The 18313-nt window shown below is 31.6% G+C and overlaps 8 protein-coding genes and 3 pseudogenes across 11 annotated transcripts, besides 5 other annotated features; 4 read left to right on the top strand and 7 right to left on the bottom strand.

Moving 5' to 3' along the window:
• Nucleotides 1-640: 640 nt before the first annotated feature.
• Nucleotides 641-846: a mobile genetic element.
• A 1056-nt stretch (nucleotides 847-1902) lies between these two features.
• Nucleotides 1903-1937: a mobile genetic element.
• Nucleotides 1938-3922: 1985 nt separating this feature from the next.
• Nucleotides 3923-5223: a mobile genetic element.
• TVAGG3_1005710 lies at nucleotides 4019-5143 on the top strand (annotated as a pseudogene). Its single transcript has one exon. A coding segment is annotated over exon 1 (1125 nt).
• A 1531-nt stretch (nucleotides 5224-6754) lies between the features above and the next one.
• TVAGG3_1005690 (uncharacterized protein) lies at nucleotides 6755-6979 on the bottom strand (the record flags this gene model as incomplete). Its single annotated transcript, XM_051254417.1, has 1 exon — nucleotides 6755-6979. One exon carries the CDS (start codon nucleotides 6977-6979, stop codon nucleotides 6755-6757), a length of 225 nt encoding a protein of 74 aa, XP_051079991.1.
• A 311-nt stretch (nucleotides 6980-7290) lies between these two features.
• TVAGG3_1005680 (uncharacterized protein) lies at nucleotides 7291-7656 on the top strand (the record flags this gene model as incomplete). Its single annotated transcript, XM_051254416.1, has 1 exon — nucleotides 7291-7656. The coding sequence occupies one exon, from the start codon at nucleotides 7291-7293 to the stop codon at nucleotides 7654-7656; it is 366 nt and encodes a 121-aa protein (XP_051079990.1).
• Nucleotides 7657-9275: 1619 nt separating this feature from the next.
• TVAGG3_1005670 lies at nucleotides 9276-10083 on the bottom strand (annotated as a pseudogene). Its single transcript has one exon. A coding segment is annotated over exon 1 (808 nt).
• Nucleotides 10084-12213: 2130 nt separating this feature from the next.
• Nucleotides 12214-13880: a mobile genetic element.
• On the bottom strand, nucleotides 13106-13784 carry TVAGG3_1005660 (annotated as a pseudogene). Its single transcript has one exon. A coding segment is annotated over exon 1 (679 nt).
• A 32-nt stretch (nucleotides 13881-13912) lies between the features above and the next one.
• Nucleotides 13913-18313: part of a mobile genetic element that runs on past the window's edge.
• On the bottom strand, nucleotides 14110-14430 carry TVAGG3_1005640 (uncharacterized protein; the record flags this gene model as incomplete). The annotated part of the gene is made up of 1 exon (XM_001292411.1): nucleotides 14110-14430. One exon carries the CDS (start codon nucleotides 14428-14430, stop codon nucleotides 14110-14112), a length of 321 nt encoding a protein of 106 aa, XP_001292412.1.
• On the bottom strand, nucleotides 14575-15090 carry TVAGG3_1005630 (protein of unknown function, DUF4107 family; the record flags this gene model as incomplete). The annotated part of the gene is made up of 1 exon (XM_001292410.2): nucleotides 14575-15090. The coding sequence occupies one exon, from the start codon at nucleotides 15088-15090 to the stop codon at nucleotides 14575-14577; it is 516 nt and encodes a 171-aa protein (XP_001292411.2).
• Nucleotides 15289-16170, bottom strand: TVAGG3_1005620 (uncharacterized protein; the record flags this gene model as incomplete). Its single annotated transcript, XM_051254415.1, has 1 exon — nucleotides 15289-16170. One exon carries the CDS (start codon nucleotides 16168-16170, stop codon nucleotides 15289-15291), a length of 882 nt encoding a protein of 293 aa, XP_051079989.1.
• On the top strand, nucleotides 16219-17005 carry TVAGG3_1005610 (protein of unknown function, DUF4106 family; the record flags this gene model as incomplete). Its single annotated transcript, XM_051254414.1, has 1 exon — nucleotides 16219-17005. A coding segment is annotated over one exon (787 nt), but the record flags the coding sequence as incomplete, so codon positions are not given.
• Nucleotides 17070-17471, bottom strand: TVAGG3_1005600 (uncharacterized protein; the record flags this gene model as incomplete). The annotated part of the gene is made up of 1 exon (XM_051254413.1): nucleotides 17070-17471. One exon carries the CDS (start codon nucleotides 17469-17471, stop codon nucleotides 17070-17072), a length of 402 nt encoding a protein of 133 aa, XP_051079987.1.
• On the top strand, nucleotides 17497-18147 carry TVAGG3_1005590 (uncharacterized protein; the record flags this gene model as incomplete). The annotated part of the gene is made up of 1 exon (XM_051254412.1): nucleotides 17497-18147. The coding sequence occupies one exon, from the start codon at nucleotides 17497-17499 to the stop codon at nucleotides 18145-18147; it is 651 nt and encodes a 216-aa protein (XP_051079986.1).

The raw sequence follows: 18313 nt of genomic DNA, 5'->3' as shown, positions 1-18313 counted from the left end.
GCAAAACTAACTTGTAAAAGTTTTCCCTGTTCAAATTTCTCATACGTACGTTTTTCTTTGTTATAGTATCGAACTTCAAAACCGACCGTAAATGGGAAACCATGTATGGCTTCTGAAATGAACTTCATTCTACGAAAGCAATAGCTTTTGTGACGGATGGGTCTTTACCATCTCAATGGGTAGTCAAAACGATAGCCTTCATGCTTTACGTCTCTGTCTCAAACTTTTGACCGACATTAGTAAAAAGTTCATCTAATGGTTTAGTTGTAGCAACTTGAATTTTCTTTTTCTATTGAAAGCATATTTTATCTGAATAAAATGTCAATGAAACAGCGTCTATGAGAGAAATACAACACAACGACAACTCATTATACAAGCTCTAAATAAGAACACAACAAACTTTTCAAACTATTCTAAATGATTCTGAGTATTGATCGCTCTTCGTCTTGTGGGGGAGTGGTAAAAGTAAGGAAAATCTGGGTATATATGTATATATTTATATATGTATATATTTATATATGTATATATTTATATATGTATATATTTATATATGTATATATTATATATGTATATATTTATATATGTATATATTTATATATGTATATATTTATATATGTATATATTTATATATGTATATATTTATATATGTATATATAGGGCTGTACAAGATTTAAAAAAACATTGCCGGGTTACCGTAGAGGCCTAAAAAAATCGCGCCTCGGCGGCAAGCCGCCTCGGCATTAAGAATGCGCATCTAAATTTTTATATGTCCTTCTTTCTTTTATTTTTCCCTTCCCTTCCTTTTCTTTTTCTTTTTTTCCCTCCTCTTGCTCTCATTTACCTTTTTTTTCCTTTTCTCATCATTTTTCAAAATTTAAAATTTTTATCAAAAATCTTGCCTATAAAAGCAGATTATGGAACCTTTTAATGCCTCTTAATCAATATTATACAGCATAAAGCATATTAAATGAAAGTAATTACGTATAAATTTATTTTATTATCTTATTTATTAATTCTTTAGCATGTATTGTTTAATATTAACTTTTCTGTACATTAAATATGATATCTCCAAAGTATGAATGCCTTGTAACGAAACGAAAACTTAATTTTATGTTGAATATTTGTCACAAACATTAGATTAAAATATATGTTGGATATCCCTTAGTATGAGACTTCATGACTCTTGTTGTCTAACGTGAGCTTTGGATTGCAAGCTTGCTACAGCACATAAGTATTCTGTGGTTAAAAAACCACATGAGCTTTAAAAACTATAAAACCAAAAATAATTGTTATAATTTAAATGAAGAAGTAATTTAAAACGATTTTATTTATGATCAAATTTTATATATTTTTTTGGATCAAATCCATTTTAATAGAATTTATATACTATTCATCTATTAGTAAACACTACCGTATATTATTTTTTAAGCTATCTTATTTTTTGAACTTTTATTCAAATCTTTGGTCGCAAGAAGAATTGCATGATAAATAAAAACATTTAATCAAAGTCAATTTTATTTTTCATATTCAAATGGACTGAGTGTTAACATTTAACATTTTTTGCTAATTGTCGTCAAAAATTAGGCGTAAAGCAAAAATTGATATTTCATATGGTTTTATGATAGATAAGCATTATATTCCCACTCATTATATTCGTAAATTTTGAGGTTTATCCTTCGCTTTTAAGATCATTGAATTTGATTTTTATATAAAATAGTTATATATTAGAAAATAATATGAGTTTATATGATATTATTTTTCAGAAGATTTCATTCTATATGCCTATGAAAAGTACTCTCAAAACTAACTTTTTCCTAATTATAAATAAATCTAGAATATTGTATTATGCTTAGTATTATTTCATTTTTCTCATTCAATTTAGAATTTACAAATATCAAAAAATTGAGAGCTGTCATTTGATGAATTTCTGTTTATTACAGCATTGTTATTAATAATGAAAAATAAAGCTTATTTCAATGAAAATTGTTCTGCAAATTTATTTCACTTTTGACCTCACTTTTTCCGTAATTCAATTTTTTACTTTTAATATTTTAGATCTTCATAATATCATTTGAAAAATTAACCATATAAAAAAATCAAGTTTATCAATTCAATCAAGTTATCAATTCACTTTTCAAAAATATAAATAATATATCTTTTTATCAAATATTATTATTATATTCTATGAAAAATGAGGTCCGGAAATTTTGCGGATTCCCGTAACTCAATTTTACGGAAAAAGTGCAGTAAACTATTCAAAAATACGGAAAAATTGGTGTAAACTAATGATTTACGGTAAAATCACGGAAAGTCCCGGAAGAATATATGTGCCTATATGAAATTATACAAAAATGAATCAAACGCATTTTAAAAGATTGTTCTTGTATTATAAATGCTATTCGCAGATTTATTAGTTGAAGAAAATTACCAAATTTTTGCCGATTTACAAAAAATGATTTACAAAGCATATTTTTATAAGGCTTTAAAAATCTTTAAAATGTGACCGGTGACGGAAATCCATGGTAACCAACCGCGGTTCCCGTTTGGAATGCCATATGTATATATTTATATATGTATATATTTATATATGTATATATATATATGTATATATTTATATATGTATATATTTATATATGTATATATTTATATATGTATATATTTATATATGTATATATTTATATATGTATATATTTATATATGTATATATTATATATGTATATATTTATATATGTATATATTTATATGTATTATTTATATATGTATATATTTATATATGTATATTTTATTTATATTTATATATGATATATATATTATATATTTATATTTATGTATATATTTATATATGTATATATTTATATATGTATATATATTGTATTTTATATATGTATATATTTATATATGTATATATTTATATATGTATATATTTATATATGTATATATTTATATATGTATATATTTATATATGTATATATTTATATATGTATATATTTATATATGTATATATTTATATATGTATATATTTATATATGTATATATTATATATGTATATATTTATATATGTATATATTTATATATGTATATATTTATATATGTATATATTTATATATGTATATATTTATATATGTATATATTTATATATGTATATATTTATATATGTATATATTTATATATGTATATATTTATATGTATATATTTATATATGTATATATTTATATATGTATATATTTATATATGTATATATTTATATGTATATATTTATATATGTATATATTTATATATGTATATATTTATATATGTATATATTTATATATGTATATATTTATATATGTATATATTTATATATGTATATATTTATATATGTATATATTTATATATGTATATATTTATATATGTATATATTTATATATGTATATATTTATATATGTATATATTTATATATGTATATATTTATATATGTATATATTTATATATGTATATATTTATATATGTATATATTTATATATGTATATATTTATATATGTATATATTATATATGTATATATTTATATATGTATATATTTATATATGTATATATTTATATATGTATATATTTATATATGTATATATTATATATGTATATATTTATATATGTATATATTTATATAGTATATATTTATATATGTATATATTTATATATGTATATATTATATATGTATATATTTATATATGTATATATTTATATATGTATATATTTATATATGTATATATTTATATATGTATATATTTATATATGTATATATTTATATATGTATATATTTATATATGTATATATTTATATATTTATATATGTATATATGTATATATTTATATATGTATATATTTATATATGTATATATTTATATATGTATATATTTATATATGTATATATTTATATATGTATATATAGGGTGTCCAAAGGTGCGTTTAGCACAGCGCTCTCTATGAGACTATTAAAGGAGATATATGCTGATTATAAATATATAATAAAAAATATGAATATATGTATATGATGAGTATGTTGTATTTTGGCGCCATGCAGGGATATAAAATGAATTTTGAGACAAGAGGCGGTTTCGCGGGAAATTATGGCGGGATTTTTTTCATTTTTTTAATGAATCATAAAGAAAACATCCTCGCTCTTGCAAAAAAATGCAAAGACTGTAAAAAAATCTACGAGACATTGGTAAAATGCTTCGGTATGGATGCTCCTAGCTATTCCACTGTAACGTATCATGTTAGGATGTATCACTTCATGAACAAAAAGGCGCCCATCATAAAAATTGACAAAAAATCGCCGGATCAAAGAAAAATCAAAGCAATTCTTCAAGCGCTAGATGAAGACCCAAGAGCATCACTCAGAAGGATAGAGGAGATGACAAAGATACCACGTACAACAGTCAGTTATTATCTGCACAATTATTTGAACTACAAACTAGAGTATACACGTTGGGTTCCGCACAACCTTAATTCAGTTCAAAAAAATCTAGAGTCCAATCTTCGAAAGAGCTCCTCTCTATATTGGGTGCGTATCAATCCAAGAAGTTTCGCTTTTTAGTAACAGGGACGAGTCTTGGTTTCAATATGCAACAGAAGCCAAAATCATGTGGATCCCGAAGGATGAAAATCCGCAAACATTCCCGAAGAAAAAAATTGACACACCAATGATGATGTTGTCGGTTTTTTGGGGCGTGAATGGCATCATCGCAATTGATATTCTTCAAAAACCTAATACGATGAATGCTCAGTATCTAATTGACAATGTTCTTACTCAAATTATCAATTCTGATGAGTTTGAGAAATCCAAACAACAAAACAAAAGTTTGCAATTCATTTTGATAATTCAAGAGTTCACAAAAGTCATAAGGTAATGAATTACTTGGTGGAAAACAATGTCAAAGTTGTTCCAAACCCAATTTATTCACCTGATATTGCACCCTCTGACTTTTATTTATTCGGCACGCTAAAAAAGAGAGCTGAAGGACGCGAATTCGCGAGTCCAGATGATCTTGAAAATTTTGTAAGAGAGCAATTTGAGCAATTTTCTCATGATGATTTAAAGCGTGTCTTTCAAGCCTGGATCGATCGCTGCGAACGCGTGATTGAATCCAATGGTGATTATATTTAAATAAACTTTATATATATGTAACTTGTTTATTTCTATTCGCAGTATTCAGGTTTGTGCTAAACACACCTTTGGACACCCTATATTTATATATGTATATATTTATATATGTATATATTTATATATGTATATATTTATATATGTATATATTTATATATGTATATATTTATATATGTATATATTTATATATGTATATATTTATATATGTATATATTTATATATGTATATATTTATATATGTATATATTTATATATGTATATATTTATATATGTATATATTTATATATGTATATATTTATATATGTATATATTTATATATGTATATATTTATATATGTATATATTTATATATGTATATATTTATATATGTATATATTTATATATGTATATATTTATATATGTATATATTTATATATGTATATATTTATATATGTATATATTTATATATGTAATATTTATATATGTATATATTTATATATGTATATATTTATATATGTATATATTTATATATGTATATATTTATATATGTATATATTTATATATGTATATATTTATATATGTATATATTTATATATGTATATATTTATATATGTATATATTTATATATGTATATATTTATTAGAAACTGCTTCATGCTGTGTTGAGTATTATTGAATTGGAAACTGCTTCATGCTGCATTGAGTATTGTTGAATAATTTGAAGTAGTGGTTTTTGAAATCAGCACCCCTATGAGAGCGCTGGCGACCGAAACACCACTAATAAGATTGTGTATTAGAAACTGCTTCATACTGTGTTGAGTAAGCTTCGATGTCTTTGTAGGATAGCTTTCTGAGAGCGAAACAAGATAGTGTTGAAAAAATTTTTGAAAATCTGAGAGACTGTGCAAGAGCCAACGACCAAAACGCTACCAGTAAGATACAGCAGTAGTAGCTGCTTCATGCTGCATTGAGTATTGTTGAATAATTTGAAGTAGTGGTTTTTGAAATCAGCACCCCTATGAGAGCGCTGGCGACCGAAACACCACTAATAAGATTGTGTATTAGAAACTGCTTCATACTGTGTTGAGTAAGCTTCGATGTCTTTGTAGGATAGCTTTCTGAGAGCGAAACAAGATAGTGTTGAAAAAAAATTTTTGAAAATCTGAGAGACTGTGCAAGAGCCAACGACCAAACGCTACCAGTAAATACAGCAGTAGTAGCTGCTTCATGCTGCATTGAGTATTGTTGAATAATTTGAAGTAGTGGTTTTTGAAATCAGCACCCCTATGAGAGCGCTGGCGACCGAAACACCACTAGTAAGATTGTGTATTAGAAACTGCTTCATACTGTGTTGAGTAAGCTTCGATATCTTTATCAGACCACCTTTAAATTAACCACTCACATTCTCACTGTGGTCCATCTAAAATTTGTAAGCTTTATGACATAAAATTATATTATATGCAGGATCCCACCTATTACTTAATCTTTTTGGAATAAATGTTTTATAATATTTATCGATTGATTGTAATTTTTTGTATAAAAAAAGTTTTTTATTTATATTAAAAATATATTTTGTTAATGATATTATCTTATAATTTGTAAATAAATCTAGTAATAAAATAACTTTAATAGTTGGTGTCACTTTTTCGAAAATTCTGGTTTTTTCAACAACCAAGGGTTGGGGCAGTAAGGCATAGGCTGAGGAGGGTAGTTCGGGAAGCCTTGTGGTGGGTAGTAACCTTGAGGTGGAAATTGGTAGTAATTCGGAGGTCCTTGTTGGAACTGAGGTTGCTGAGGAGACTGTTGTGGTTCTTTAGGTTCCTCTGGTTTGAGAATGGACTCGGTTGGTGGGACGTCGGACATTGTCTTGAAACAGTACAAATATTGTCTTGAAACAGTACAAGTATTGTTCTGAAACAGTACAAGTATTGTTCTGAAACAGTACAAGTATTGTCTTGAAACAGTACAAGTATTGTTCTGAAACAGTACAAGTATTGTTCTGAAACAGTACAAGTATTGTTCTGAAACAGAAAATTTTTCTCACAAATTGAGAGCTTTTACGGAAAATTTGTTCTGAAAAAGTACAAGTATTGTTCTGAAAAAGTACAAGACTAGTTCTGAAACAGTACAAGTATTGTTCTGAAAAAGTATAAGACTAGTTCTGAAACAGAACAATGGACAACATCGAGCCATTAGATGAGGCAATTTACCTTATAGAGATAAATGAAGTTGTTAAGCAGTACTTGGGCAAGGACAAAGCCAACAAGTCACTCGGCTTCTGGTTGTCTGGAAGAGGTGCGCTGAAAATCGAAATTGAAACCGGAATTCCAATTCAAATACCAGAAAACACTCCTGTAGACGACATAAAGGAGATGAAGAAAGAAGCTCTTCTCAAGTTCTTTGCAAAGCGCCCATGGATACAACTTCCAAACAGAGAGAGTCCAATTCCACGAATTATACAAATTCTCAGAGCACTGTTCCACTTCTCGGGTCAGCCGTTCTACATAACCTGTGAAGGCGACATCCAACCAGTTCAGTAAACATCTCATTTTAACTTCACTTTTTTTATGTTTTTTGTGAAAGTGTCAAAAATAAATTGTTTTCATGAGTTTTCTACGATGTTAGAAAAAATGTTATTTTCTAATATCTTCACATTCAATACTTTTTCAGCACTTTTCCGTAGTTATATATGAAAGACAATTCGAGATAAAAGTCATAGTACAATGGAATAATATGTTGCACACCATTTGTTGTGAACCAAACTTGAAAGTCAGAGAAACTGTTACTAGGTGGTTCGTAGAATTTAGAAGCAAAGTCATAAAAGTCCTTACCAATACATAGAAAACTATTGTTGCTTGAACTGAAACTTGCATGACACATAACATTTTGAGGGTCAAACACGTTTCTATAAACTGTCAAATCTGCTGGTGGAAGTATAAATTTAAATGGACCATCTGGTGGTAATGGTTCGTTCTGGTTTAGTAACCGAAGAAATTGTGCCCAAGAACGTTTGTCTACTTTCCAAAATAAAAACTCTGTATCTCTTGGAGGGTTAATTTCAATCTTTTGAAATGAAACGGTGGAGTTTCATCTTGTCATATTCTAGTTTCAGATAGTATGTTCCATTTAGTAAAGAGTCGTATTTTTCTTGAAATTCCCAATAATATTTTGTTCATTTGAGTTTGAAAGTCATTTAGAGTTTTCTCAAGACTTTCGTCTGAACGAACTGTAAAGATTCTCATTTCGTCAAATTTGTCTATTAGACCATCAGAACCTTTATACTGCCCATGAAAATATACTGCGAACATAAATGCGTTAGTTCTATTTGAAAACAAAACTCTTCTAAATCCTATTGCCTTTGCATCTGAAGGACTTTGAAGCCAACGAATTGGATAGTCAAACTGTATGCTCGGGATGAAATTTCTTCATCTGAAATAGTCCTACCAGCATTTGTAAAGATATAGTCTAACGGTTTTGTATCTGCTACTTTTATTCTTTGTTTTTCAACCTGAAGCATTTAATATATGTAAAAATATATTGTTTTTAAAATGGTATGCCATTTCATATTTCTCATCTAACAAACAAGTTTCCCAACGGTCTTCTCCAACAAACTCAGCGTACAGTTCAAATAAAATTTAAAAAATGTCACTTTTTTGAAAAACGTTTTTACTTCATGCAATGTTTTTATTTCTGTGCCGTCTTCAAGTTGCCCCAGTACTTACGCTTGGAGAGGACATGAACTTCGGAAAATACCTTATCTAGCTTAAAAAGCCCATCTTTTCACCGACCATTCCCATTTCAATGAGTTTGTTGTATCCTTCTTCGTTCGTCATGAGTGCGTCAATGTTCTCATAGTAAACCTTCACTTTGGATTTGACTTCGGAGAAGAATTTGTTGTAGTTGTCAAGGACTGCTTTTGCGAACTGAGGGTAAGACCAATGTTCGACAATAGGTTTTAATGTGGTTACTAAGCCTTTGACCTTGAGTGAATTCGTACTTCAAAACAAAAGGAGAAAACCTTTCAACAAAGTTGTCGACCTTCTCATAATGTTTACTCTTCATCTCTTGAGGTTTCTTAATGGAATATCCCCATGTCGAATTCATAAGCAATTTGAGTGTCATTGCAAGTTTGGGGTTTGAAGCTTTCCTAATATCATACAGTTGTTGTATGACTTTTCCAACTGTATAGTTCCTTCCCGGGAACTCACCATCTTCGTTTGGAATTCCAGTCGGAATATATTGGACAAACTCATGTATGCAGCGTTAAGGTCGACATAGTATATTTTTTCATCTGAGTCGAACTTGTCGCAACCAATTGGTCCAGTTTGTGGAAATTCAAGTGAGTCTCTTATCTTCTGAGAAACTTCTCCTGTTATCTCATAAACATCGTCGAAGCAACCTGTTTCATATAAAACCTTCTGACCTAACTCAGATGCTCTCCAATACAATTTGACGTCAATTGGATGTCTCAATGGAAGTTTGTTTATAGCATCTTGAAGTTCTTGCAACCTCATTGGAAGTTCTTCTGGTTCAGGTTGGTATCCGAACAAACCAACTCCTTGTGGAACTGTGTACTTCTTTTGTACTAGAACTTTGTCTGGAACAACTTTTTGGTCTTGCTAACAATGAAAAGTTTGTTTCGTCTTTTGGTACAAAAGTTCTGTCAGCTTGTCATCTGGAATTGGTTCCAACAAACCTTTCTCGAAAAGAATGTTTACAGCTCTGACAATGTTGCACTTGCCTTTTCCGAACAATGGGTTTGTAAGACTTTCGTTCAACATGAAGTGGTTGTGGACAATTACAATCTTCAACCATGGTAAGTCTTTGTCAACAACATAGTCGTCATGTGAAGAACCTTTAGCTGTAGGTATGTTGACTCGGATATTGACATTTGCCAACGGTGCAATTTTTGCCAATTGACCTCTGAGAATGTACCTTGTCTTCACACATGACTCAAGATACTTCATTTTCTCATCTGTAACAAGACCAGAGTTCCTGAGACATGTAAGAATACAAGGTTCATTGACAATTGTTTCAATTGAATTGTAAATTCCATACCTTGTCAAGTCAATGTCAGACTTATTTCTGAACGGGAAGTATCCAGCATGTTGTCTGACTGCTTGAGGGTTAGGTTGGTACCATTCGAACTTGACACTTGCAATTCCTTCAATTGCATTCAAAATGTCTGAGTCGGAGTCAACCATTTGTTCTCTCTTTGTAGTCTTGAAAGCGTCAAGAACCATTGCAGCTGTTGTGACATTGCCATGTGCATAGTATGTGACCATCCAATCTGTTATGGTCAATCTGAGATTGTGTCCTTTCTTATTTCCGTCTTGAATTGCAGCAAGTACACCCATGAAGCCTTCTTTGTTCTTTCCTTCGTCAAAGTTTACTGTAAAGGTTCGACCAGATGTAATTTGACTTCTAACTTCACGATACTTTTCATATGCATATCTTGTTCTTTCCATGGGAGCATGTGCGTCTTCACCTTTTCCTTTTTTCCTTCTCAAAGGATGCAATTGTTCGTCATGTTTCCAGTAGAATCTGGCAAAGCCGTCGTGTCCTTCAACTTGAGGTTCACTAACATCGAAAGGCATGTCCATAAGACGTTCTTCTTCTAACCTCTCTAGTCTGTTTGGATAATTGGCACGTGCTGTTTCCAAATCCATTTCGTAGCGAAGACCAGAAAATTTGTCATAGACTTTTATGGTCTTCCCTTCCTATATTTAAAATTCTTCGAAACTCTCCAACCATATCTTTGTAACTCTGCTTTTATTCTAGCAGACTTTCTATCCATTCTATATGGGGCATTTTTATAAAAATAAAAAAATAATTTTTTTTCTTTACTTTACATAACCGCCTGCTGCCATAAGTCTTTGACGCCAACCCATACCAGCTAATGAAGGTTGACTTGGTTTAGTTTGGAAACTAAACTTTGGTTTTGGTTTATCTTCAGTTTTTGGTTTTTCTTCTTCTATCGGTTTTTCGTCACTTTTCGGTTCCTCTGACTTTACTTCACTTGCAGGAACAGTTGTGTCGTCAACATCTTCATAAATATCATATGCCATTTGTTTTTGTTTTCCTTTCAACTTTTTGTGTTTGTTGTAAAGTTTAGAATATTTCGATCTAAGTCAATGAGATGTTCTATAATGAACTGTTGGTCAGTGAAGTAAACTTTTCCATCTGTTGTCTCGAAAGCTCCTTCAGACTTCAATATTTTATTTGTGAGAGTCTGTTTCTTTTTTGAGATACTTGCCGTTCCATTTCTATGAAAAGTGACTTTATAGTTAGGGTTTGTATTTCCAGACTGGCACTTTCTATTATTGAATTTTTCTCTTCATCTGTAAGTTCTTTGACAGGTTTTGACAATGGTTCTGAACTTTTTGTTTGTGGTGTCAAATCTACCGTTTCAACTTCTTCGGTCATTTCATCTCAGTAAAAAATTTAGTTTGGTTTGTTTTCAACTGGTTGTTGAGGTTTTTTAAGTCGGTCTAAAACTTCCTGAGGTATAGAAAGAACTTGACAAACACGTGGTGTAACTGCTGGAAGCCGACAAATCCATCTTGAACTTATTTGTCTCAATGCTGCATTGTTTATTTCATCTCAATAAAAAACTTTACATTCCCCACGTTTGAGGCGGTTGAGGTTGGTTATTGTTTACCCACTGTTGTGCATGGTTATATCCTCTGTTAAAGAATCTTTCACCTTGGTCCATATAGTGTCCTGCTTGGTTATAGTAGTCATTTGCTTTGTTATAATAGTTTCCTGCTTGTCTTCCTCATTGTCCATCCATCCTTGAACTTTTCCTCTTGTTTCAGGATTTGGAATAAGATTTGTTGCATCTCGTGCTACATCCCAACCTTTCTGTACAGTTTGTATAATAGGTTGTGCTTTCTCTTTCAGTATACCTAATGTACTCAAAATCTTCCTTCCAATTCCAAATGCACCTCTGGCTATTGTTCCCACTGCGGGCAAAAATCTGGATGCAACTCCTGCTAATGCGCCAAATAAACCCATTTCTTATGGGTTAAAAAATGACGAATTCAAACAAGGACCCCTATGTTTCTAAGGCAACAAAGAAAGCACTCATGATAAAAATCTTTAGTTCAACACCAAATGCTTGGTTTATGGATATCTTGGAAAACATTCCGAGAGTTAGAACAGATGGACCACCATACTGGTTAATATTTGTTGGTCAAAACACAAGATACTGTGAAGCCATACCATTACAGTCCAAAGCTATTTTAGATATCTTAGCAGCTTTGACAATATTCGTTGACAAATACCATCCAACAAAACTGACATCTGACTGTGAAAGTTCTTTCAAATCAGATGATGTAAAAAACTATCTGCGTTCAAAAAATGTAAACCAATATTTCATTGTCGACCAAAACCATTCTGCTCTTGGTGTCATTGACGGTTGTATAAAATGTTAAGAGACTTAAACCAACCACAAGGTGGTGAAGCAAATGAAATGTCATATGACGACAAGTATAGACACTTCTCCATGGCAAAGATGAGCAAGTTTTAAATATTTACAATAAACCGTAAACAAAAAGGTTTGGGAAACGCACTCCCCCGAAGAAATGAAAAACAACCCCGACTTAGAGAAAACTATATATTTAATAATTTAGTCAAAAGAGACAAACAAGAAAGAATGCCGGGCTTCAAACTTCAGAAAGGTGACAAAGTAAAAATAGAAATACCTAAACGCGACCCATATGAAAATACTATTGACTATGACAACAATGGGAACCCGACAGGTACTCAATTCGTGTTCGTAAAAATAGAAGAAAGTATACAAGAGAATATTATGAAGTTTTAGGCAAACATGGCAAAATGTACACACTGCAAGCAGAAGATAAAACTACTAATTGTCAGACCTCGTTTCAAACTTGTCAAAGTTCAAGGTGGTATACTTTCAAAGACAGTTCCTAACAAATATAAGACAACTCCTGACGAATATGCTAAAGAAGTTGAAAATGACGACTAAGCAATTCTATACCATGCGTAAACTGTCATGTAAGGTGGCATGTATTCTTTACTTTGTCCCGTTGTTTGCGTATATCCTGAAACGAAATGTGTATGGTTTCCTTCTCCCTGAGTGTCACTCCAATAAACAATTTATAGCAAACTTAACGTCGTCTTTAACATCATATCCTTTACCTTTTGTCATTCCTGACCAATCCCAATATCTATGCTTATGCCAACCTGCTTGAGATGTACTTAAATCTATGTAGTGACTGTGTGCAGGTAAATTTTCACCTGAAATCGTTTTACTTCCACCTGTTTCCTTTGAAGAGTTTGCACAATACAAAAACCTGTCGACTATTTGAGTCCAAGTTCCAAAACCAAGTACTACTTCTGGTCTGGTAGAGTTCATTAAAACATATAATGAGCCAACCGGGTAAATAAGATTCGGCAAAATTTGTTTAAGCACATTGAGTTCCTGTCTTAGATGCATAATGTCATCTAACTTTTCTTGAAGTTCATTTACGTCAGAGATGTTATGTGTATGATGTTTTTGTGGGTATGTTCCTTCTGTCCATGCGAACATATATTCTTTTGTTGCATCTACATATCCAGCTATCCATGTCGAGTCTGCTTTTGTATTCCTTAACTCTGTAACACCTTTCTCAAGCTCTTTCAACTGTTGTCCATCTTCCATTAAAGCTCTGTCATGACTTGAAACCGTTTGTGCCAACATATCTACAGTTTCTTTGTCAGCTTTGTCATCTAACTTTTCTTGAAGTTCATTTACGTCAGAGATGTTATGTGAGTTAGTATACCTAAGTCGTGTACTGTGGCACTGCGCGCCTCCGTACACAACTTAGCGGTTTTGACACTTTACGAAACCATTAACATATATATTTTTACAACACAAACGACAACACTAACTTAACATTAAATATTTACAAAGCCGCCAACCACTTCACTAACGAATTCACTAACGTTTTCACAAACGACTTCACTAATGTAAAAAATAAACGTTCTCACTTACAAAAGTATTGCAACTCCTCCCATTGCTGTGCTTCACATAACAGCTCATAATCTTCTGACTCACTTTCTTCTTCATATAGGTCAAAATCACTGTCAAAATGAATGTTAGTAAGTTTTGACAAAGCTAATGAAACACGTTTACCGTTTGTATCGTATGCTTGTATAAACTTTCCATTCTTCATTCCTTCATAAACGCTCAAACTAACTTTACCCTTTCTCCCTCGTATCTGATAGAATGTATTTTCACGAGGAACGAAGAACAAATTCTTGAACTCATGACCGTTGTAGTTTGTTATCTCAATAGTTTTCGTCATTTACATCCAAATAAAATAAAAAATAAACTTAAAAATTAATGATATCACCACCCGCACACGTATGAAAACATAGCACAAAAATAAATTTAGGTGAAGTGGTGAGATCTCACCTCTTTTTTCACCTCTTTTTTCACCCACTTGAATTCATTGCTTTATAACTCTCTTCCTTGGTTTCTTTTTAGTTGCTTTCTTCACGTCTGTCTCCAACTTGACTGTCTTTCTTCTTCGTCCGTAATGATACCAGTTACTTCCACCAGTCAATGGGTCAAATGGTCTTTCGTAAGGATTTCCATACATTCCATAGGGACCATACGGAAGAACTACTGGTGGAGGAACAGTTCCATCGACTCTATTTAAATGCATTGTTTCACCTTTCATCTGGTCATTAAAGTCTTTTGCGTGTTTTGCAAACTCATCGTCCTTTCCTAAAGCATTTTCTGACTCAGTCGCAACCAAATTGGATGCTTTATTTATGAGCCCTATTTTATTTAATCTTAACTTCTTTGCAACCCAGCCTCCAATCTTCCCTTTATTTGCATCTAATGTCTTCGAAACCCTTCCTCCACTCATTTTATTTACTGCGTCATAAGCCCCAAGTGCTTTTGCTCCAAATGCTAATGCTTTTGTTCCCATTGCGCCTAAAGCTGTCCAAGCTACCATTTACACCATATTAAAATCATCTCTCTTCAATATTATCTCATAAAAGTTCTCGTTACTGGAGAAAGTCAATGAAACATAAACATTCTCATTCATAAACTTCTTTCTTATCTCATCTATACGCTTCAAAATGTCTGAACAATTGCTAACATCTTCTACAACAGTTATTTCATCATGAATGACCTTCAAGAACAAGCTCATTTAATATGCTATTAAAATCATCTCAATAATGAGTCCATCCTTTCCATCTTTAGGTAGCACAACATCTTTCATTGAAGAAGGTTCGACAAGTCTTATGTTAAACTTACTGACAAAGTTTGTTATACTATAATGCTTCGGTGGCGAATACATGTAGTTTGAAAGACATAATATAGATTCTTCAGCAAATTCACTTATACTGGATTTTATAACAATGTTCTCACGAGACCAAATACCACCAATTGACAATCTTGTAAGCAATCCTGCTGAACCTTCTACTGTAAACGTCGATGGTAACATTCCACGAAGGTCATCTATTGACATCTTTGAGTCACTGAATTTAAATATTTTCTTAAAGCAATCGTCATTATCTAACCATGCAATAGCTTTGAAGTTTTCATTCGAATATACATCTGCTTCATTAAATGTAAAACCTGACTTCTTTGCAGAGACGACTTTAAAATCTATTGCATTTGTTTCAAAATTATATACTATGGTAACTTCTGAAGGTAATGGATGTCCTTCCGCAGTCAGTTGTTCTCTCACTACCGTTTGAAGCTTTGTGTTAAAAACTTTCATGTCATCTCCTGTGTCTAGGTTCACATACACAGCAACAGGAAAACTATCTTGCTTCTTTGTTTCATCATTATACCTCAAAACATTAAAGTTCTTCAATAATATTGTTCTTCCTGCTGGAATACTTCTAACTTGTCTTATTTCAATAGCTTTCTCACCTCCTACATACTCTACCCAGTGTCTTGGATATTCATAAGTATACTGACTTTCTTGAATTTTGGTAGGTTTCATCATAACGTGTTCATAGTATATCTTTATACTCTTGTCAGTTAGACTCGGTGCTATGTTCTGAATATTTCTGACTTGCATTTTTAATGAGATAAAATGAAGCATTTAATACATGACGTAGATGAAGACATGAATGAAAGCAGTGAAAAGCTCAACAGTTCTCTCATTCTTCCTTTCAGTAAGGACTATGAGTTCTGTTCAAATGGTGTGTATTTCTATTGTGGAAAGATGGGTTCAGGTAAGACATTTAACCTCATTCGTCATATACTCATAACAGAGCGTTTAGGAAACGACTCTTACTATGACCAAATCATTATATCAGCAACTTCAGACTCTATGGATTCAACAGCGAAAACATTTATGTCAAAAGTTCAAGCCTCTGTCGTTAAAGTTCCAGATAGCGAACTCATTGAATTTCTTCAACGTTACATTCGACGTAAGAGGAAATATTATGCCATCGTTGAATTTATACAGTCAGGAATGCAAAAGACTTCTGAGGAGATGGAAAGAATTATTGACAAACACCACTTACGTCAATACTCAGGAGTTTACGATATGAAACGACTGACAAACTACATTCTATCAAAACTTTCAAAATACCCCTTCAAAAAGTATCCTTCAAACACTCTGCTCGTTTGTGACGACTTCGCCGGAAAAGGTTTAGTGTCAAAAGCAGACTCACCATTAGCTAACATCATAACTAAAGTCAGACATTACCACTTAACTGTAGCAATACTTATGCAAACATGGCGTTTCCTTGCTTTAAACATAAAACGTCTCATAACTGACTTCGTTATCTTTCAAGGTTTCTCACGCTATGATATTGAACTCATTTGGAAACAGTCAGGTATAACATTACCTTTTGAAGAAATTTGGGAAGCATATAAGTCTCTCATCTCTCCTCGTTCATACCTTGAGATTCATATCATGACTAATACCATTAAAGTCAAAAATATTCCATGGGAACGACCAACATTGTTTTAAAGTTTAACCTTCAATTGACTGATGGTAAACAAATTCCATGCATCTCTGTCGCCATTTCTGTTAATATTTTTGCTGTCATTCATATCATCCACTTCCCCATCCGTTAGCTTTTGAGGATATGTGTTAGAATAGCTGTTCTTAAATGAAGGCTTTTCACCTTTGAGAGCATAAACTCTATAACTTTCTGCATACTTTATGTTTGAACCTCCTGAGCCATCATTGACATAAATTTTTATAGGCTTCCACCCTTTGTTCATATTCCTGCTTCTTCCCTTAGCTCTTTTGTTCAGTAGTTCTACATCTTTATACACAGCTCCTGTCTCAGTGAATTCAACAATATTTTCATTCGTTAGCTTTACATTCAAACCCTTGTCGAGTATATTGTTCATTTCATACATATAAAAGGTTTTTATTCTATATGAAATGAGAAGCAAATCCATCTTAGCTGGTGCCGTTAATGTTCCAATTGAACCAACATCAAATGTTGACTCACGAACGACAAACAATATTGTCATAAAGAACTATAGTTCGGAGTGTTTGAAAGAAAAAGAACCAGATCTTAAGTCGGGAGGGCTCAAAGAGCCCATCTTGGAGCATGGCGCCGTGAATTTAAACACAGCTTCAAACGCTAACGCTACATCAGATGTTAAGTTAGAGTATCCACCACTGGACCAAATTCTTTCAAGAGAAGCCAACGACAACCCTTACACAAATGTTCAAACAAATCCTTCAGATAACGTAGACCATTACCTTCTTCAGTTATACCAAACAATTTTACTCAAAGACGATAAGAAGCTTTTGACAAATCTTATAAGTAAGAACCAAATAATTCTAACAAAGGAGGACCTTGAAAATGTTATCTCACGAATAACAGGGAAACAATGTGTCATTGACTATCTCGACCCTGAAATCGAATGCTGTGGTCAAACTCCACTATTCATGAAAATAGGTAACATCCGCATCATTGAAACACCAGGAACTACAGGAGTTGAGTTTAAGTATAAATATTCGAACGAGTATACAAAACTATCTACTTACTATAAGCTTTGCTTGAAATATGTTTTAGTAAATTAAAGCAACTTATAGTATCTATCCAAAACTTCTTCAACAGTATCGAACTCATCTTCATAATGCAAACCTAATCTTATTGACTTGGTGCAGTTTTCACTAACACAATATAGCGCTTTGCGCTCGGCGCCTTTGACGCCTTTTTCTGTTCTCTTGACTGGCATAACTAACT

Source organism: Trichomonas vaginalis, chromosome I, assembly GCF_026262505.1.
Source record: "Trichomonas vaginalis G3 chromosome I, whole genome shotgun sequence".
NCBI lineage: Eukaryota > Parabasalia > Trichomonadida > Trichomonadidae > Trichomonas > Trichomonas vaginalis.
This window is presented reverse-complemented; position numbering and strand designations above follow the sequence as displayed.